The 23173-nt window shown below is 44.9% G+C and overlaps 1 protein-coding gene across 4 annotated transcripts in view; it reads right to left on the minus strand.

Moving 5' to 3' along the window:
- ADGRB1 (adhesion G protein-coupled receptor B1) overlaps positions 1-23173 on the minus strand; it is a 372262-nt gene that overhangs the window by 18598 nt on the left and 330491 nt on the right. For 3 of the 4 annotated variants that reach the window (XM_073329984.1, XM_073329983.1, XM_073329980.1), the window contains 5 exons: positions 21746-21831; positions 14922-15020; positions 5370-5541; positions 4100-4195; positions 410-464 (listed from right to left, as the gene is read on the minus strand). In XM_073329984.1, coding sequence (XP_073186085.1) covers positions 410-464; positions 4100-4195; positions 5370-5541; positions 14922-15020; positions 21746-21831 — 508 coding nt within the window. The remainder of the gene's footprint in view (positions 1-409; positions 465-4099; positions 4196-5369; positions 5542-14921; positions 15021-21745; positions 21832-23173) is intronic. The other variant, XM_073329982.1, reaches the window with a different exon arrangement.

The raw sequence follows: 23173 nt of genomic DNA on the forward strand, positions 1-23173 counted from the left end.
TTGGGAGAGGATGCTCCAGATTTACACCCATTTCTCAGGACTCCTGATGGGTATGAGGCCAGCCCCAGAGATGACTCTCTAAGCAAAGACAAAATCAGGTCCCAGTAGTGAGAGATGGAGAAGGTCATAGATCCCACCACCCCTGCCAGGTAGGGCATAGGCCCTGGATAAAAGGTGTTAAATCGAGGTGAGGCTTGATCTTAGCCAAGAGGCCAAGCAAGGCATGGGTGAAGAAGGGGATAAGCAAAGCGAAGGGGCAGAGTTAGGAATTCTCTTGAGGTGGGGGCGGGAGCGAGGGCAGCCATATACAAACACGCAAGCCACCGAGGGGACACAGACACACACAGATAGTAAGGAAAAAAAACGTCCAAGTTCAATCCCCAAACCAGGTCACTTGTTGATTTCTCACCTGTGATGTGCTCACCTGATCTACAAGCCATATCCACATCCTTCTCAAAATCGGTCTGAAAGACAGAGAAAGCAGAGGGGGGTGGTCAACGGGATGGGGGTGGGGGAGGGGAAGAGGAGGGGGAAGGCAACCTGGAATCCAATGAACGTTTCTACTCATGGACCACACACAAAGCCTTAAAAATCCAGATAGAATGGCGCAAACAAGGGCTCGGCTCCACACTTTGGAATCAGACTCTCTGCCTAATGGCCTTGATGTAGAAGAAACGGCCCCTCCCTAACAGGAGCAGGGGATGCCTGAGCAGGGGATGCCAAAAGCAGCCACATGCAGCCCTCCTCTCCCCTAAACTAGTCCCTGCCTTGAAACACTTGGTTGCCATCATCCCAGAGAATGGGAGCAAGGGAGTCATACCAGAACACGGGCTTCTATGTAATCATGGTAATAACAATGTGGAAAAGACAGGTGTTCAATAAATATTTCCATTCTAGATGTGCTAAGCAGCAGGATGATGTGCTCGTATCACAGGAGGATGTTGTGGTACTTTCCAGTCCATTAGTAATTAAGGAAGATGTTAAACAGCATCTACCAGGGACAGACATTTTGAAATCAGCAGGCCCAGCTAACCTGCACAACTAAAAGAGTTGTCTGAGGAGATCTCTAGTCTGCTGATGTTAATTATTAATAAATCTTGAAATGTTGGTGAAACACCAGAAGACTGGAAAGGTGCTAATGATATTGGCAAGAAGGATGACTTAGGTACCAAAGGCTGGTTAGCCTGACATCCATCCCATGCAAAAGAATGGAAAAGCTGATGTGAGATTCGACTGATAAATTAAAGGCTAGGATTATAAGTAATGCCAGTCAACATGCTTTTATGGAAAATAGGTCTTGTCAAACAAACTTGATTTCATTCTTTGATGAGATGACAAGGTTGGTTGATAAAGGCAACTCCGTAGATATAATATACATAGATTTTTGTAAGGCATTTGGCTTAGTATCTCTCAATGTACTGATTAAAAAATTATCACTATACAATATCAGTACAGCACACATTAAATGAATTAGGAACTGGCTAACTGACAGATCTCTAAAAGTAGCTGTCAATGGGGAATCATCATTGAATGGGGGTGTTTCTAGGGGAGTGCTGAAGGAATTAGTACTGGGGCCGATGGCTATTCATGATCTGGAAGTAAATATAAAATCACTGCTGGTAAAATTTTCAGGTGATACAAGATTGATAAATAATGATGAGGACACTACAGTCACACAGAGTGATCTGCATTACTTGTTAAATGAGGCCCCGTCAAACAAAATGTATTTAATACAGCCAAATGCAAAGTTCTACATTTAGGAACAAGGATTGCAGGTCATACCTACAGAACGGGGGACTATATCCTGGAAAGCAGTGACTCTGAAAAGGATCTAAGGGTCAGAGTGGACAAGCAACTCAACAGAAGCTCTCTATGCGATGCTGTAGCAAAGAGGGATCATGCAATCCTTGGATGTCTGAATCGGGGAACAGTGACTAGGACTAGGGAGGTGATTTTAACTCCATATCCGACATTGGCGAGATCAATGCTGGAACACTGCAGCCAGTTCTCGTGTCCGTATTTTAAAAAGGGCCCTGGAAAGTTAGAGAGAGCCCAGAAGTGAACCACAAAAGTGATCTGAGGGCTGGAGAGGAGGGCTTATAATGAGAAACTTGAAGAACTCCATCTGTTCAACAGATCCAAAAGAAGATTAAGAAGTAACTTGATGATAGAGTGTAAGTACCTTCACCAGGACAAAACACTGGGTCACATGGAGCTCCTTTATCTAGCTGTGAAAGGCACCGCAAGGACAAAAGGTTGGAAGCTGAAGCCAGAGAAATTCAACTTAGAAATAAGGCACAAATGTTTAACAGTGAGAGAGATTAACCACTGGGACAAACTACCAAGGGAAGTGGTAGATTCTCTTTCTTGATGTCTTCAACTCAAGACTGGATGCCTTTCTGGAAGATCAGCTTTAGTTATTGGGCTCAATATGGGGCAAGCTGGGTGACATTTTATGGCTGGTGCTATACAGGAAGTCAGACTAGATGATCTAATGGTCCCCTCTAGCATTGAACTCCAGCAACCACACACCAAAAACACTAACCCAGGAACCTATCCTTGCAACAAAGCCTGATGCCAACTCTGTCCACATATTTATTCAAGTGACACCATCATAGGGCCTAATCACATTAGCCACGCCATCAGGGGCTCATTCACCTGCACATCTACCAATGTGGTATATGCCATCATGTGCCAGCAATGCCCCTCTGCCATGTACATTGGCCAAACCAGACAGTCTCTATGCAAAAGAATAAATGGACCCAGATCTGACATCAGGAATCATAACATTCAAAAACTGGTAGGAGAGCACTTCAACCTCTCCGGCCACTCAGTAAAAGATTTAAGGGTGGCAATTCTGCAACAGAAAAGCTTCAGAAACAGACTCCAACGAGAAACTGCTGAGCTTGAATTAATATGCAAACTAGATACCATTAACTGGGTTTGAATAGAGACTGGGAGTGGCTGGGTCATTACACATATTGAATCTATTTCCCCATGTTAAGTATCCTCACACCTTCTTGTCAACTGTCTAAATGGGCCATCTTGATTATCACTACAAAAGTTTTCTCCTGCTGATAATAGCTCATCTTAATTAATTAGCCTCTTACAGTTTGTATGGCAACTTCCACCTTCTCTGTATGTGTGTATATATCTATATATATCTATATATCTTCTTACTATATTTTCCATTCTATGCATCCGATGAAGTGGGCTGTAGCCCATGAAAGCTTATGCTCTCATAGATTTGTTAGTCTCTAAGGTGCCACAAGTCCTCCTGTTCTTTTTTTATGAATATGTTGCATCTCTGGGCCTGACTGGCTGGACACTCAGGTAGAAAGATAGAGGAAAGCCTCAACAGGCCTGTTTTGGAGCCTGGGAAAATCTTGTGAATTGTGGGATTGACCTGCTTCCCCAAAGCTTAGAAATCAGAGACAAGAAAGACCTCTTAGGACATCCAGTCCATCACAAAGGGGCCAATGCAGGATTGTTCCCTACAGCATACTCTCCCAGGGCTTTATCTAGCCCAGTTTTAAAAGACTCATGTAACAGGATGAAGTTTTCTATCTTTGCACAAAATGAGCTCAAAATGAGCACCCAGAAAGGAACATTACTGAAAGGGGGAAGAAAAGTACTTTGGAGAGAGAAAGTCTCTCAGAAAGGATGTCTTGAAAATCATGACTACGATGTGACACTCTCTGAGCGAATAGATATTAAACTGCTGTCTCCTACCACGATGCTGGACGTCTGACATGCAGCCTGTCAGAGGTAGAAAGACCTGGGAAATTTATTTTATGGGAAAGTAGGTGCATGTGGGGTTTGTCATCCTTAGACCGAAAGGATCTGGCCTACCTACAACAAAAAAGCCCTGGTGCTTGCATACGCCTGGGGGGAGACGGATGGGACCCTGATTGTTATGAAGGGAATGGGAGCTATAGGTGAGTGAAACTGAGGCTCACCCACACTCCAATCAGAGATTTAAAAGAAGGAGAGTGATGACAGCTAAGCCTAAAATGTTGAAAGAGAGCCCTTAGTTCATTGGATCCGGGCTATATGCACCGAGTCCCTTGGCAAACGAGCGGGTGGCAGTTTATCCTACCATTAGCTGAGCATGTCCGTTCTGAAACGACCCTCCCGAGTCTCCATTGCCCTCTTCCTGACGGTCCACTACTCGGCACTTCACTGCATCCTGGACCTGCCGGGAGAAACAGATTTGCACAAGACTGAGTCAGACAGAGGCACTGTTTAAAGCAAAGGAGCATCCAATCCTGCTGGGGATAGATTGTAATGCTCACATGGGTCCTGTTTGTTTAGGGCTTACACAACGGCTTCAGAGGGGCTGAAAGGATACATATCTCACACACCAACACAGCAACTCCAGATTCCTGCATGCTTACAGGATTATTACATGGGATAGCTTCCAAAGTAGCTAGCTGCTGGATTTGCACAGGCAGGAATAACCATGAATTTATTCTGTAACCCATATTTACAAAGGATCCTCTTGCATAAATCATGACATAGATGTATATAATGTCAGATCAAGAGTCTATACTGTCTGCATATTGCGTGTCATCGAAAACTCACTGAAATCAACAGAAAGACTCCCAACGACCGCAATGAGAGGGCCTAACTGGATAATGAAATTAATGAAAAGACTCTGGGCTAGGTCAATCCCTGGTGTAATTCCACTGATTTCAGTGGTCTGACACCAGGAATCTATCAGGCCCACTTAATTGAAAGGAATTATATCAAGGTAACATGCACATATATAAATAAAAAGCTCCTTGTCAATGTTATTAATGACACCTCCTTTTATTGCAATGGAAAGAACTTAAAAAAAGGAATGTAACTTTTCATCACTGATGGAGTTCACTGGTTTAAAGTAAAAGAAAGTTTCACTTTCTGGTCATAGTCAAGTTTAACATATGGCTCCCATAAACTGGCACCATATATATAGTGTTTGGGTTTCTAACACTGCTGGGGACAATTTCAATACAACCCCTAGAAAACAACTTTGTTTTTTGTTGATGTTGTCTTTAAACATGGATGAAAACTTTTCTGCAAATCCTAGGTTTTGTAAAATCTTTTTTTTTTTTTAAACAAAACCTAAATTTTGGACCAATGATAAACTAAACGAGACTTGTCCCCAAAACTCTGCCCCACTGTATGTTTTCAGCGTGACGTCCACCTATCCATCCATCTGTCCAGGCACTTCGGTCACACTTATCACAGTGACAGCTGTATAGCTGAATGTCATGGTCCACAGCTCAAGGGATCAGAGGAATTCCCAGAGAGACTGTGGGAAAGCTGCAATTCCCAATCTGGCCTCCGGTAGATAGGTCACACGCAGCCCTCTGGGCTGTGCCCACCTCTCGTCTCAGGATGCAATGAACCATCACAATGACAAAGCCCTCCAGGGAGTCAAAGACAGCGAACAGGATCTGGAAGAGCGCCGACCGCCGATCCGTGATTGCCAGAACCGCAGACATCCAGGTCAGCGCCAGCAGAGGTAGGACCACGCAGGAGCTCCAAAGGGACGCCCTGTCAGGGAAGAGAAAGCAAATCCGAGTTCAGCTTCATCCCCAGCCAGTTAAATGTTGTGATCACTTGTGGGAGCCAATTCAGCCTCCTGATCCCAAAGGGCCGCAGAAGAATATCCCTCAGTAACAGTGGTCTTATTCTGGGTGATTTCTGAGCTCCCTCGGGGATGCAGGAGGCTGCTTTGCTCATCACACTCATGCTCTCAGAGCAGGCGGCAGACACTTGGAGGGGACTATGGCTCAGTGGTGCAAGCATGCACAGAAATTCGGGGTGGGAAGGAAGGAGGCAGGCATATCATGTCCCACTCATGCCCCTCCCACTCCACACTTTTAATCACACCAGTGGTATTGTCCAAGGAGCGGAGAGAAGATGCAGCCACTGTATGTTGCAAAATGGGAATGGAACATCTACAGCAGAGGTCAGATTACCTTGATGGCCATCAACACTTAGCTAATGGCGACTGGTGCCTGGACTGTCATGGCACTCAGTAAATCAGTATCACCTGGGGGTTTTATTTGGAGGGTTCGGGTGGCTAAGCTGACAAGGACAGAGCTGAGCCTGGACACTAAGCTCCTGGAAGCACTTCTTGCCCTCCATCAAATGTTCCCCACATACAAATACCCAGAGAACTAAGGAGGCCGCTGGTCCCTGAACCCTGTTATCTGTTAACAAGGAGCTACTGGGTACAGATGGGACCTTGCCAAATAAGCTCCCTGGAAAACTGGAACCAGCTCTATCTGATGAACCTTATTCTATTTTTGCAAGTGAATGTAGTGCTGGCTTGATGGCTCGTAGGATTCAAGTCATCTGTTTAGCCACAGCAGGGATACTGTACATCATAATCATCTGGAATGTGAGCATCCCTGCACTACCCCAGCCAGGAGCTCCAGGTCTGAACTGGACAGACCGCTTCTAGAAATGAGAAGGCATTTCCATCTCCATGGACCACGCTTGACCTCTTTGCCACCAAGGGAGCCAAATCAGTGCAGACTGTGGCAATACATAGGAAATTAACTCAACTTTAATTCTAAACATTTGGGGACAGCAGTGCACAAAGGAAAGCATGGGACTCTATCTACAACAGAAGCTTAGCAAGAATACACACAGAGACGGAAATAACGAGTGGACCTCAAACTTTTCTGGGTAGAAAATCTTGACCTATACGTAAAGACACATAGATAGATAACATGACATATTATAGGACACAGATATCATGACTCACACTTTGCAGCACTTACATGGGAACCACTGACCATTTAATGTCACTGGGTCAAGTAACTTCTTACCCAATTTACACTCACTCGTTATCCAGGCACAATGCTCAAGGACTTCCCACTGCACTGATGGTAGATTGCAGTGATGGGTTATTTCTGTAATTAATAATTATATACCAGCACTTCTGAACACCAGTCCAGGCTCGAGTTTGTGAATTTAGGAGCTACTGGTGCAATTAACCAGCAACCTGGAAGAGCACGTAAATTCCTGTGTAATTCCCTTTTCTCCACCAAGTAAAGGGTTTTGTGCTACCATGTAAGGAAAGTGCTGTAACGTGATATGCATGCCCTATAACTGCACATAAGACATTGAATGGAAAGTTCAGGACCGACTCTTGAATGCCCCATTTTTTGCAGACATACTGTAGTTTTTCAGCATAGTCATAAACCATGCAAGTGTTTTTATTCCCCCTCCTGCTTCACCCCCCCATCCCCCCAAAATTGGCCGAGTGCATCTGATAACAGAAACCTCTCAGAATCACCATTTGCAACATGATGTTAATGAAGCTGACTGGAGAACAAGTGTGGGAAGAACAAAACTGAAGTGGCAGAAAAGCCGAATGGAAAAATGAGATTTGCCTGATGACAGGATTCCACAGGTGTATTCCATGCCAGGATCAGAGAGTCCAACACACCAGCTGTCTGACTGGGAAAAACAGCTCATTCAAGTTGCTCACCATACTTCTGGTGACTAGAGAGAACAAGGGGAAAGAGAGGGCACTGGATTGGGTGATATCAGACTCTGCCCTCTGGAGTTCCCTGGCCTATCACACTCCCGACACATAAGAATGGCTACATTAAGGACATTAGCAGAAAAGCACACAACAGGCTCTGGCTACAGCAACAGGCCTGAACCATAGCTCAGATCTGAACCACAAATCTGGCTTTGGATGAGACTGATAGCTTGAAACTGTCTCTGTAACGGGCTGAGTCCAAACATCAAATGCAAAAAAGTTTGGACTCAGATCCAGAGTTCAGAGTTGGGGCTAGATTAGGGCTTTGGCTCAGGCCTGTTTCTAAGACCAGTACCATAGGCCTGGTTCTGATCACTTTTACACTAGCATACCTCTCCTGCCTTCAGTGTAGTTGCTCCTGATTCACAATAGTGCTGACACCAGCTCCATAAACGACTCCCGTGATGTACATGGGTGCACACAAACTGACTCAGTGAGGAGTCAGGGCAGAAGCTGCCCTCCCAAACTCAGACACAATGGCCCAAGACTCCAGTGGGATCACCTTACAAAATCCCTCTTCTTCCCTGGAGTCTACATCCTTTCCACATGCGACTGTTCTCCTGCCCCTCTTAATCAAGACATTCTGTTGGCTCTCTCTCCAAGTCTCACCACAAACAACCTTTAGAGCTGTCACTACACAGTGGATACGGCCCACTTCCCCGATCCTCCCACCCACCCAAATATTAACCAGAAGAATAATGATTAAAATAACATTGGGCTAGATCCACAGCTGGTGTAAATCAGTATAGTTACATTGACTTCAGTGGACCTGTGCCAACACACCATCTGAGCATCTGGCCCAACTTTCTGATCTTTTTCTGCTTCATCTTCCGGGGGCCTTCTCAGCCATATTCATCTCTGACAAATATTATGGAAATGTTGCTTGACATATAATGCACAATTTTTCTCCCAGGCAGCAGATGGCAATGGGCTATAAATTACTCTGATTTCATTTTCATAGCTCTGCTTAGCTTTTGAAGTATTAAATGCAAAAGGGTTGTGTTATTTTTTTAAAACACACATCAAGCCTGGGGCTTAAGAAAAAAAAAAAAAACAAAGGAAAGAAAAACAGGTCTGAAAGGAGCATGCCCTTAATTCCACCTCCTGTGCATTGGCTCTGTACTGTGATTCACACGTACTACATCTTTAAGGCTGTCCTGTTTCTTATTAGGTGCTTTGGCATCCATGAAACCTTAAAGGGTCTTGACAAAACTCTCAGGGCCTATGTAACATCATAATACTTAGGTGCTATGTCAGCATGTCATGACATTGGATTGCAACGTGACATGATGATATTGCTAACTAATGGTGCTGTTATGCAATATGGCTATATAACAGTCCTCTTTCATGGGTTGTCAGAGGCGATTAACCTAAGACCTTTATGGCTTGAGATCAAGAAATAAGGCTTTTGGCTGGCAGCTGAGGTAGACTTTTATCCTCTTATGTATGTATCCCATGCACTAGAGGGGACAAAGACCCATATTCTCCTGGTGTGGATTACAGTGACATTATAGCATGGGTACTGTGCCACTGGATCACTGAACTAGGATGCTGCTTTCACAAGGCATGATTATGGTCCAACACTGCTACGTGACAGCACAGAGACAGTACATGGCATCATGCTGCTACAGCACCGTATGATCCAGAGAAATGGTATCATGTCAGGATATGTGGATGCTACAACACAGCACAATGCTATAACATTATGATGTCATATGACAACACTACAATACTGGGGCCCTCGCGTTTCTTCAACAGGACTTATAGTGAAAAGCGAGCAAACCACATGTGGACCATATTCAGCCTTGTCAAAAGCAGGGACATGTCATGGTCTTTAATCAGAGGATGTTCACCAACACTACTCCCCCAGTAGATGCCCTGTTTCATTCTTTATTATCGACAACTCTGGAAACTCCATTTTTGCCACGGGACAAAGATAAACTAGGGAGAATTCAGAGGAGAGTGCCACAAATGACAAAAAGGTTTGGGAAACAAAGATCTACAATGATGAAAGTTTAAGAGGACTGGGCCTAGAGAAAAGAAGACTAAGGCAAGGAGACACAATGATTGCCCTCAGAGGCATGTTACAAAGACGACTGAGATCAATTATTCCCATTGCTTTAGGATGACAGAACAAGCATTAATGGGATAAAGATGCAGCAGGAAATAAACTTAACTCAAAGAGCAGCTCAGGCTATGGAAAAAGCTGCCAAGGGAGGTGGAACTGCCAAAGCTGTACACAAGTAAGGCTGAGACTAGATACACATCCATCAGGGAAGATTTAGGGATAGTAATGTCAGTCTTGCCCTGATGCAGAGGGTAGAGATTAGCTGATCTTATGGAAGCCCATCCTAACCCAAATGCTTCTCTAGTTCTATGACTGCTTCTCTAGTTCTATGACCAGTTGTAGGAAAAGTGATTCACAGACTACCAGCACCACTCTTCCCCCTGCTCAGCTCAAGTTGTTGTCTCCGTTTTAGGGACCCTCTTGAGAGAAGTCCATAAACATCACAATCCCACTCCTCTTTCCAAGCCGCCCTCAAGCAGGATGAGTCTAAGTCCCCCAAGAATACCAGAAAAGAAGCTAACGTTTGGGTTTGCAACCAACAACTTCTAATGGAGCCATCAGGATATGACTGACCATCTCCCCACAATTGCTCCTGGGGATTGTACTTCCCTCAATAGTTAGATTCTAAGCCCTGTGAACGGAAGATCACAAGACCTGACATCTCATGTACATGGAACAGATTCTTCGGAGTCACTTGAGTACATGCTAAGTTAGCTGTGGGATGGCTACCATTCCGAGACAGTTTATTAGCGATGGCCATCTTGACAAATCTAACCAAAATATACAAATCAAAAGATTGCACCGCGAGGTCCTGCTAAGTGAGACAGGACTTTGACACCTAAATATAGAAGCTGTTTTTTTTGCCAGTCTAAACAGGGGCCTGAAGTAGCAGAGAAGCATCTACATATTGAGGGTCCAATTCATCACTCCTTACTTGTGTTGCATAGCACTTACCCAGGTGAGTAGTCCCATTGATGGTACTAACCAAGCATGAAAGAGCTACTCAGGGTTAGTAAGGGCCACAGTAAGGGCCCTGAAGGCACCTAGAATTTTGTGCAAGTGAGCCAAGAAAAGACTGCAAACGCTCTGAGATCAAGAAGCAGATAGAGGCATCTCTGGAGGATAGAGAAAGGGCAACCCCACATCCTGATCAATGAAAAATAGAAACGGAATCCCCGGCACCAAGACGCTCTTGAAAGGACAGACTCCAAGAAAGGCTTGACAGCCAGAACAAGCTGCTTTAGGGTCTCGGTGGAAGTAGTGGATGCTAGTTAAGTGAAGGAGAGAGGCTAGGAAAGCAGCAGCCATAAAGGACATGGCATGGCACAATTCATAGAATAAGTCATGCACAAAGGTAGCCTGAGACCTTACGATTCTACATCCTGTTCCTAGGGAAATCACATAAACAGGGCGATCTTCAAAGCATGCAAACATGGAGGCCTGTTGGTTAGGACTGTTTTAATGTTTAGCTCCTCCATCCCTTTGATAGTCCAGCAAGAGCCATCCTGGAGATGGGCGTGTACAGGGGTGGAGCGGTAAGGGGTGGCAGTACTTTTGAATCCTAAACAGCCACTTGCAAAATGGAGAAAACTTTCAACCATAGTAGGCTTTGGCTGTGGCTTTCGAATGTCAGTGCCTAGACTTCAGCAACTAAATAAGCAGCCTGATTCTAAGTTGGGAGTGGGTAGGAAGAGACTCTCCCTGGGTGGCAGGTTATCCCTTAATTGCCTACTGCGGGGTTTCGTGCACATTTCTCTGGAGCAGCTGGGATTGTGCACTGTTGGTACAAGATACTGGACTAGATAGGCCATTGGTCTGATCTGCTCTGGCCATTCCTAAGTGCTAGGCATCCCCAGCTCCCATGGAAATAAATAGAAGATGCAGGTGTTCCTCCACAAGGAAACTGGGAAATAAGGAACTGATGCAAGCACCACTGAAATCCATGGAAAGCCTCATGGCAGTGGACTTTGAAATCTCCTGTCAAAGTTTCCAGCACAATGTAAGAACAGCCTCTCCTAAATGAATCCCCCAAATAATCATGTATTTGTTTAACAAAAGTTCTGTGAGTTTAAAGGGGCATTTAAATTCCAACTATCCTGACGAGAAAACATGCTGTAAAATTTGGTTCTTAATGGGAACACTGGCCATGGGCTGGTAAACTACTCCCATCTGAACTGGTGTCCCATGTTTCCTCTTTGCCTGAGATTCACTTGGGGGGCAGGTGGGGATCCTGGGTGAAATCGATCCTGGACCACCTGAAATCAATGGGGGTTTTGCCATTGACTTCTCTGAGGCCAGTGTTTCAGCCCCTGTCTTTGAACATGTCATATAAAGTAGCATGTTCACTGACAGTAATTCTAGCTATCTATCTATGTATCTAATCAAAACAACCGTAACTTCAATTTTCTGCAGTGCAGTCCCCTTTTCATAGTAAACATGCAAAGAATTGGTATGGCTGAGAAGACCATATGTAGCAGTCCCATTTTCAGATCAAACCTCTTCCCAAGGTGGCAAAAAGGCAAAAGACTTTAAGGTAGCTTTTGCCCAGAGATGAGGGAGCAGGCATAGCAGGCACAAATCAGCTGAAGAGAAGTCACAGTAGGAAGAAGAGCCCATTCACCAGCAAAATGCTCTCTGCATCTTCTCAAAGAGCAGCGTGGCAGGAAACAGTTTTACAGCATGACAGTAGAGTCCACAGCTGGAAGCCAACTTGGTAAAGGACACATCTGGCACGTTTCCCTGCACTTCATGGGTCAAAGAGGTCCAAAGTTTTCCACCTTCTCAACTGTTTCAACATTTCCTGAGCAAAGAAACCTGGCAGTTCCAGTACCCCTGACCTTTGCCTTGCTCTTAGTTCCCACCTAGCCCTCCCTACCAGTGGTATGGTTTGATACCACCCAGTCTGAGAATGACTGGTGCTCAATGCCTATTTCTCTGCCTCCTCCTCACTCTGATGGACAGGTGTTTTCATGACTCAGCTGTCAGAGTACTGTAACTTCCCAAAGCCAAGCAAATGGAGACCCTACTGTGTATTTTCATGCACCATCATCCCAGATGCACTCTGCTCTCCAGGGGGCCTTCTGGTCTGACAGGTGATGCCTGTGCCAGACTGAAACATTGAAATAACAAGGCACAGCTATTCCTTCTCTGCCTTTCTCCACTAACCACCGCAGTCACTGCTATAGTCTGTGTCAGAGAGGAGCCAAATCTAGATCTGCCCCATGCAATTTTCATCCAAAGGCCGCAATATCAAAGGGCAAAGCTGGCCCCAAACCTGGCATTAATGACTTGAATGCCCAGCATAATAAAATATTGATACCAACAAGAGGCATGGTCAGCTACTCCAGGACTTTGACTCGTTAACAGCCTTGTTTGCAAGTGATTTGGCATGGGCAAAATGATAATAATGAACCGCAGAACCAAGTGGATGATGGGAGTGGGGTCGGGGCCAACTATACAAATTCTTCTTCAGGTGCTCAGATGTCCTTTATCAAAGGCAAGATCACAGGAAACAAAATCTTGCACTGAAATTTACTGATTTTGTTATTCTGTTGCCAGGGAAACAAGGCATATATACATTCTTTTACTAAGTCCCTTCTGATACTTATCAAATCAATTAAGTAAAACGAGAAGCTCTCAGGCTCAGCAGGAGATGGTGATTTCCAACTGCCCTGTAAAGCCTTTTTAAAAAATTTGAAAATGAATTAGATCATGATTTTGTAAACGAACACTGTCAAGTAGAAAAGGACAATATATTCAAATTTGTTTAAAAGAAGGAGTGTGGCTTACAAAACTTAATATGAATTACATTTTTATTCCATGAAATATATCATTTTTATTAATGATCATATTTTTTGCTAGAATTAAACATTCCTCCTCAGTGATCGGAAACTGAAATGCAACAATGTCATGCTAATTCACAAGAATTGGTACGTGAAACTCACTAGAAACACACAAGTGTCACACCAGTGCAGTTTCACCATCCAAGCTGGTGAACAAAGTAACACAGGATCAACAATGAAAAGTAAATATGATTTTTTTAATCCTCAGTTTCAAAAATCTAAACTGTCAATAGAGTTGATTGAAATTTTTCATTCACATTATTTTGAAGAAATTTTGTCATTTTTCAAAAATGAAAATTTTCAGAAAACCTTTTTGATTTCTTGAAATATTTCAGTTTTTCAAAGTTTTTCAGCAAAAAAATTCACTTTTTTGGTTCGTGTTTTCCATTCAAAATTTGGATTGGTTAGTTTAGTCAAATGATGGGGACTTTTCAAAATCAAAACCATTCATTTTTGAAAAAAAATCATTTCAAAATCGAAACATTTCACTTTTGACAATTACAATCAAAATGAAAAAAAAAAAAAACCAAAACAAAATCAATGCTGAAAATAGCATTCCAGAGAAACTTTCAAAAAACGAAATCCTGATCCATTAAAAAAACAGCAGAACAAAAACATCCCTGAGTTCAAGATTTTTTAAAATTTCAACCAGCTCCGGTTAGTATCAAAATTATGGCATTTAACAATAGTTTACGTTGTCACTTGACAGTGTCCCTTGAACCAAAGGCATCTAAATCCAGTTCAAACTGCTCCCTGCTTCTATAAGACTCTGTGCCAAAGAACATGCAGCGAACCAGGGGCTCTGTCCTTCGAGGGGATGTGTACTCTTGCATGATCCAGAAAAACACTTAGTCTTGATTCAACAAAGACTTCAGTATATGCTTAATTTTAAGTAGTCTGTCCCACTGAAGTCAATGGGACTGAAGCACATGCTTAAGTGCTTTACTAAACTGGGGCCTAAGGGCTTGAGCCTGGGAAGTCCTATGGCCTGTGTTAGGAGACCAGTCTACATGATCATAGTGGTCCCTTCTGAATTTAATTTGTGCATCGATGAGCTATTAAAGTCAATGGGAGCGTTGCCATCAAGAGTCAAGCCCCAAGTGCTACGTTGAATTTGGGGCTGTAGATATATGGTCAACTTTAAGCATGTGAATAGTCCCATTGACTTCAGTGGGGCTAGTCACCTGCATTACTTTAAGCACATACCAAAGTGTTTTGCTGGAATGCTCTGCGCCCGGTACGGTCCAGTCTACCCTAGGACTTTAACTCTTGCAGGCCTTGTACCAGGGACATTTCAGGAAGCCTACACTTCTAACTTCTTATGGCCCAAGGGGATGGGAAGGCAGGAGGGCGGGTGGGACATGGGGAGAGAAAACAAACGGGGAATAAAATGAAAGAGGGAAATCAAATAAAGAAAGCGAGAAAGAAAGAAAGAAAAGAAGTTGAAATTAGAGGAACTAACATGGCGTTACTGGTGGCTGTGGCCGAAACTTCTGCGGAAGAAACTACTCCACACTTGGAACATTTGAGCGTCATGCCGTAAAGAGGCACTGCCATCTGACTGCAATTAAAATCAAAAGACTGAAACAAAACAAAACACTTTGCTTGTGAACACAAACGAAGAAAGGAACAGAAAAGAAAAGGAAAAAAAGGAACCAACCAGCCACACCACACCCAGTTTGAGCAAGGAGATCAAAAGTCAGGAAGGAATGAAACTCTCATCTGTGTCATTCCAGATGCAGGGAGCCAAGTCAAGAGCTGTGCTGGGGTCACTGGTATGGGTGGAATCGTGTTGGGAAAGGTTCTGCTGGGCTCAGGGCGACCTCTGGTGCCGCCATTGGTGGTAACCTTTTACTACATGTTTTTATTACCCTCCCAGGCCTGCTTGCGTGCTCTTGACCTTGAGAATATTTTCTCTCCCCCTCTGTCCTTTGTGTTGTTTTTGCTTCTGGGCCCGGCTGCGGCGTGTTGCACTTGAAAGGCAAGAAGTAGGGCTGGTGGGACCAGCGCTGTGTTGGCTTATTTTGTTTGATGAAGCAGAGTGAGGTGTAGTTGAGATGCTTTTTCCACTGTCCCTTCTACGTTAGTTCAGCCAGCGGGCAAAATGCTTTAGAACCATAGAATATTAGGGTTGGAAGGGACCTCAGGAGGTCATCTAGTCCAACCCCCTGCTCAAAACAGGACCAATCCCCTACCTTCCTAGCAGCAGATGGTGACAGGAAAGAAACAAATCATTAGTGACTCAGGGCCAAATTTATAAAGGTATGCAGAGGCCTAACCATGCCTAGTAGAATTTTCAAAAGCACCTAGGCACCAAGTTCCCATTGAAATCAACGGTGCCTAGGCACTTCTGAAAATTCCACGAGGCACCTATCTGCATTTTTAGATACCTAAATACTTTAAAAATCTGGCCCTTAGTCCCTGATTCAGCAAAGCAAAGAAGTCCATGGTTATGTTTAAACACATGCTTAAATCCTATTGACTTCAATGGGTCTTAAGCATGTACTTCACATTAAATGCTTTGCTGTTTAAATGCTTTGCGGAACAGAGATCAGATTACTGATGCGTGTAAGGTTAACCATGTGCTTGAGAACTTTGCTGATTCAGGGCCTAAATCCTTCCATAAAGGGAGATGGAACTGCAGGTCCCACCAGGTTGTTTCCTTGCCTCCAGCAAGGATCCTCTTTTAGGAGTCGTCAACGCCTAGCTCTGGGCCTTGCTCATAAAAAGGACGTGTCTGCACAGAAGCCGGGGGCGGCGGGTGTAATTCCCAGCAAGGGTAAAGGTATACATGCTAGCTCACATCAAGCTAGTGCACTACTAAAAGCTGGGTAGCCATGGTGGCCTAGGTGGCAGTGGCTCTGGCTAGCGGCCCGAGTACATAACTAGGATCTCAGACAGGATTGTAGTCGGGCGGCTAGCCTGAGCCACCGTGCCCATGCCGCAATTTTTAGTGTGCAGCTCAGTCAGACCTAGTGTGTGAATCTACCCAAGTCGGGCATTACACTTCCCAGCTGCTGTGCAGACATCCCATACAGTGTAGGCAATTATACATCCCAGCTGTTCTGTCCATGTATCCAGAGAGTGATGGCACTAGCCTGAGAGACAGGTATTTGAGGGCACACACAGAGGTTTGGACACAACACCTGGATTTAATAAAGCCAATAAAATTGCTTAACAGCAGAGAGGGTGTTATCTCACTGGCAAGAGACAGCATGATATTCACCCCCAGTGGTTTGGATTGCACCATTGGTGAGAGGCAGTTAGCTAATTCCAAATGCAAAGTGTTTGCAAACTCACTTTGCCTTGAAGGTGGACTAGACAAATGTCTTTCCCTAGCTTTTATAACTCTATATTCAGTCTAAAATACAACAAAGCACATCACCGTGAAAACCAGCATATTATTTATGGTAAAAAAAACAACAACGAGGAGTCCAGTGGCACCTTAAAGACTAACAGATGTAAAATGTAATGTAATGTAATGTAAAATGTAAAATCTGTTAGTCTTTAAGGTGCCACCGGACTCCTCGTTGTTTTTGTAGATACAGACTAACACGGCTACCCTTTAGTATTTATGGTGTGTCCAATGGTCACATGGGCTTATTACTTAAAAGGTTACTGGACAGTTTTTAATCAGCTGGTATAACATAAGCCATTACTTCCTTCAGAAATAATGACTTGTAGCTAAGGTATCTCACAGCTATCACAGCCTTGAGACAGAGAGAAAATTAGCTCCTGGCTCCATTGGGTGTGGGTGTATAAATATATGCATGTCTTCTAGAACGTGTGCTCCAAATTCATGGATAGAGTAAATCCTGTGAAATTGATGGAGTCGCACCAGGCATAAATTTGGCACTGTGTGTGCCTTGCTGAGACACATCCACTGAATGACCCTTGAAAAGGTGCTTTCTCCCCAGATTTCCATTGTGGGCCACAAGCAACAGGGAACTGTAAGGAGTAAAAAATGCAAGATCTAACAAGACATTTGATGGGAACCTCTGCTAGGAAGGACATAAACATAAGTGACAACACATCAGCTAGAGGTGGAAAGAGGTCTGCTGTCATGTGTGCACGCACAGCTGGGGCGAGTAAACACAGAGACAGGTGGTTCATATTCTGGTGTGTGTTTTGTGAGAGAGGGGCTGGTTGTGTAGTCCACATGTGTCTATTGTTGGGGGAGGGAAGTATGTGCAGTACAGCAAAGGAAATAATCATAGTGAATAGTGAATTTATCTTCTTTTTCTGCTTGCTAAAAGATCACAAGCTCTTCCAGAGTATTCATGAGGGCCTGGATTGTGATGCATTTATTGACTAGTACCTGAAGCCATGAGTAGCCTGACTGATTTCAGTGCCACTCCTTGTGGGGGAAGGTACTACCCAGTGTACAGGAATCAAAATCTGATCCCATTTTAATGTATTTGACATCTTTACAATTGTTTTGCTTGATACTCTGACAGCAGATACTCACAATTCAAGCTGTGTTGTGCCTGGACACAGGACCACACACCGATAAAACCCAACTGCTGAACGTCTGCGGCAAGTGACTGCAAAACGGATAAGACTGGCCATAGGGAACCGATTGACAATGCGGTGTGAGTATTCACTGAAAACATGATATACTGTTTTCCCCAGCTCTAGTGCACAGGGTGTTGATGTACATGCACAGCCTGATTGTGCGCATTGATCTGGCTATCTATATATCTGCACTCATGGTTGTGCTATCAGGCCCCGATCCTCAAAGGTACAGAGGTGCCTAACCCGCATTGAAATCACTGAAATCAGTGGGAGTTAGTGCTTCAATATCATTGCAGATCAGGGCCTAAGCACCAACGTGTGTGGTATGCGGGTGAGGTCATTACTGTGAGAAAGTTGACATTTGCCAACAATATTGACACAATAATCACAGTTATTTCCTGTTCTAAGTATAGGGGAAAAACCGGTTGTATCTCAGATATCATTGTATGGTGACTGTTGACTTGTTAATGAGAACTACTGTAGGTTAGGGATTGTTTTGGGCTCATTATAGTGTCACATAGCTTTCTCTCCTACAGCAAACCATACTTCTTGCCTCTGCTATAAGAGAAACAGAATACACTGGCTATACCAGTTCCCCTCCAGGGCACAAACACAAAGATCTCCAGTGCAGTTACTTGTCTTGATGGTCTCCAGAATTACCTTCCAACACAGCTCCCAAGCCCAGAGTGTAAGCGGCTGGCTAAATGTGACACAGTTCCCTGAGGTATTTCAGGGTTCTCAATGGGTGTGTTTCAAAAGGAGAATGAAATTGGCAAAATCGTTTAACACAGAGAACGTTTAAAATCACTGCACGCACACATGCACACATGGAAACGAAAGAGGATAAAAGAAGAGAAGGGGGGGAACAACAAAGAACATCAGAAAAAAAGGGTGTTTTTCTTTGTCAGTTTTGTTTTCAAAGTATAACTTTCAGTATGATCAATAACCAGCTGGCATCTTTTAAATACGGACTTTCGGGTGCTTTTTGCTCAGAGAGAGAGAACGTGAGACAATAACTCTCTCCTCTGCTAATCCAATCAATGACTTATCTGAACATTCACTTTCAAGTATAGTTATCTGGCTACAGACTCTTGTTCGGGGTTAAAGTATTTTCTCTAGTTCTTTCTTTGGAGAGGAGGCAATAAAGCACCCCCTTTTAGCAGCAGCAGTGTGAGGCAGTACACTGAAGGTTGCTCCCCAGGTCCCTCTTTTCCAGCCAGCAATAAGGGATGGTGCACTTGCAGTCTTTCCCTCTGTTATACAGGTATCAAGCCACTGATGTCAACAATTTACACTGGCATGAGAGAAGAATCAGGGGCCTGATCCTCAGCTGTCACTTATCAGCCTAGCTCTCAATAACAATATTTTTAAAGAAACGCACTGACTCCCCACCCAGAGGAATTATCCTCCAGCAGACACCGTGACTGGAGGTTTTAACATCCCTGCTCTTTGCCTCTCTTCTCTGCCACCTCTCTTCCCAAAGTAAAGCCAGAAAAAAGGTGCTTATGAAAATAATCAACAGGGCTGTCTAACTGGAAAGACTGTCCTTGCAGGCAGGTTGCCAGAGAACGTCTCACCTCATTTCACCGATGACCTATTCCATTTGGGAGCCTCAATAGCTTGAATCAAAAAGTCATTTTTAAAAAAATCCTTTTATTCCTTGGTGAGGATTAAAAGCCCTCCATTGCACCCGTGTGAGTCAGGCGTAACGCCATTAGCCGCTGACTGCAGCTGAGTTACAAGAGTAGAATCTGTATTCTCGCTGTATATTTCACCACTGCAACGACACTGGCATTTAAGGCATCTTCAGGCCCAAGAATCCTGTAAAATCCTTTGATTTGGAAGGGAGCTAACTGCACGGTGAATCAATGGTAAAGATCATGGAACTTGCACCAATTCCACTGAAATTAACACTTAGTGATCATGGCACCTGGTACCTGCTTACTGGTATACAATGAACGACAAGCTGATGGTTTGGAGAGAAAAGGTGGGTGAAGGAATATCTTTTACTGGACAACCTTCTGCTGGGGAGAGAGACAGATCTGAAGAAGAGCTCTGTGTGGCCCGAAAGCTTGTCTCTCTCACCAACAGACGTTGGTCCAATAAAAGATATTCCCTCACTCACCTTGTCTCTCTAATATTCTGGGACTGACATGGCTACAGGAACACTGCTAAGATGATGGTTTAACAGCCTTCAAGATTAATGTCCTTCCCTGACAGAATAAGGACAGCAGCACCTCTCTGCCCACATTGCTCTGTGTCTCTGACTTCTGGGGAGTGGGGCGGGGGTGGGGGGTGGGGAGTGTGCCTGGCGTGCTCACGCTCCATGGCCCATGGACTTGTTGGCCTCGCTGGTCTTCAGTACTACAACCAGGAGTAAAAGTCAAGACTCTTGACTCTTACAATAGTGCCTAATCCACTAGATCCCAGTGGATCTCAGGCAATGACCATCATTTATGAGCCCTGATTTATCCACCTCTACAATGGATATGTTAATGTGGCATCTACTTAATTCCCAGGGCTGCAGATATAGTCAATCCTGTACCTTTCCCACCCACCCCTTGTGAATCCAATTGCCTCCTCTCTCAAGTTTTTACAATAGGCTCATCACTGTGGTATTTAGGCACCAACACTCTCACCCCCTTGCTGCAAGCGACATTTTCAAAACTACAATGGCACCTCGGATGGTAAATCAGAGACCATCAGCCGACAGCAATGCAGGAATGGAGGTGGGCGTTTGTGCTCCTCACTGGAAGTACTGGAAGGATAGGGGGCAGACAGTCTGTACGTGAAGGGCACAGGTAGGGCTGCAGGGTTTGGTGTGTTTACATTATCAGAGGCGCTGCGTTGCACTGCTTTACTTCTGACCTGGTTTTAGACAGACTCTCTGGGGACTGTGGGCCGTTTTCTGGCCCCTTCCTCAAGTTTGAGAGGTAGCACAGGCTGCATGTCTGGCCCGGATGCTGCCTTACGTGTGTGAACTAACTCATCACAAGGGAAAAAATGGCCCAACTGAAGCCAGTGGGACAAATCTGATTGTCTTCAGCGGAAGCAGGGGTTGGTTCTAAGCCAGCCAAGCGGTGGCATGGTATTTAGGGCTCTGTCTGGCAGCCCACAGCGATACCCCCTGAAATCAAGTGAGTAAGGGCTGTGGGAGCTGGCTCCCAAAGAAATCGAAATACCTTTCAAAACAAAACCAGGGGGAACTGCAGTGTAAACAGCCTCTGGGATACCAGTCTCGCTCTATCATTCTCTCTGCCTCTCTCTCTCCAACATGGCATCTGCCCAGCCCGACACATATATGCACTCAGAAACCCAGCAGGGCCCATTTCTGTGAGGCCCTGAGCACCCTCATTTTGGCAGGCATTGAGGGTGCTCAGCACTCTACAGGATGCATCCTCCTTGCCTTTATTCCCCCTGCACGTCTCCCCAGCTTGCACCACGCGCCACACACTCACGTCCTTCTCCTAGCCAGCTGGTGTCGCAGGGAGTTAGCACTAAGCGAGGCTCTTCCTAATCTTTGCTGGGATACGTCAGCCTGGGCCTGAACGTCTGACCCCCGGGCATGCTAACACAATGCTGCGTCTCACATCTTTTGTCTCAGCTGCACCCAGCGGCAGAGCAAAAAGATGATGCTTCTGTTGTTGTTTCAAATCGGTCTTTTTCTGCATGTGGGTTTTTTTTCCAGTCCGTCTTTCCGCTCTCTGTCTGGTTATTGATCATGGCATTTTTTATTTTCATTCTTTGCTTAGATGTATTGATAAGGCATACCCTGCCCGTTCCTTCAGTTTCTTATCTGTTATCCCATCTTTGGATACAAGTTTGTTAAAAACCAGAATGCCAATAACCATGTTCACCTGTTGAAAGAAAAATAACAGGTTTGTTTTTAAACAGCTCAGGACGGACTCAATAACACAAAAACGTTTGGTAAGGTTGGCACATGAACATCTACTCCAGCTGACCAGTAGTCATCCCCTTACCATACCCTCTTTCACCCCCCACCAGGCCAGTGGGTTTAGCAATACCCGGTGTAGCTGCTAGCAGATCTGAGAGGTCACTGTGACTCAGGACAAGATTGCAAAGCGGTCAGATCATTGCACGAGCATTTGAAGCCTAATGGGCTTTGCGTGATGAACGCTCAGAGTCTAGAAATGAAAACACAGGCAGCCAAATTAGCAGGGCAGTTCTGGGGACTGCACAAAGAAAAAGGCAAATGGAGAAAAGGGGCTGGGTTTCAGGGGCTTTTCAGAGTCACCGACACAAGCTAAAGGAGCTGCTGCAGCAATGGCAAGGTGAGACCATGCAGTGCTGAGAGTCTGCCATTCTCACCGCCCTGTGGTTCTGCTCAAACGAACTCCGAGACGTGGCGACAGCAGCCACATTCAGGGCAAGGGGGCATGGCAATGATATAGCTACCTTAGCCTTGCGTTGGCTTTGGGGGATGATGCAGTTGCCAAGGGTGGAGCCTGTGCTAGCCATCTGTTTCCAAGAGGTGTTAGAGCAGCGGTTCTCAACCTGCGGCCCAATCAGCACAGAGCTGTGGCCCATGGGACATCCTCAGGGCCATACAGGCAGTATTGGACCCGACCCACAATGGTAAATAGGTTGAGAACCACTGTCTTAGAGGATGAGTCCTGCCTTGAGTGCAGGGAATGGACCTATTGAGGTCTCTTCCCCTCCTACACATCTATGAGAAGGAAACACATGGTCATTTGGCATGATTGGTCAGGCTCAGAACAGAACTCTGCTGACCACACTCAGAGCTGTGGACATACACCATTGTGGTGCGTGTGTTTCCACTTCTCTTTCATCTGGAGAGTTCAGACCACTTATAAAAGCATGAATGAATGTGTGTGCTGATCAGACATATGGGGAAACCGTGACTGAAGCAACAAGGACCTCCTGGAGTTCAGATCTCACAAGGTGAAGCCAACTCCCTTCGCGGTCCTGAATGCACAGCAGGACTCACTGCTGCAAGCTGCATTTCTGCAAACACCACTGGGCTTTCAGCAAGCGGTACGGAGATGTGAATGTGCCATCGTCACACAGGTATCACTCAGGTCACAAGAAAATGCATTAAGGGGACAGGAAAGGAGGCCGCAACCATGGTGGAAAAATGACACGATCCAGATTTTGTTGCCATGGTGTCCTAATACTATTCTGCAGCTCCCCACATGCTCAGCTTAGAAATCCCACACA

Source organism: Lepidochelys kempii, chromosome 2 (genome assembly GCF_965140265.1).
Source record: "Lepidochelys kempii isolate rLepKem1 chromosome 2, rLepKem1.hap2, whole genome shotgun sequence".
In the NCBI taxonomy this organism is placed as follows: Eukaryota; Metazoa; Chordata; order Testudines; family Cheloniidae; genus Lepidochelys; species Lepidochelys kempii.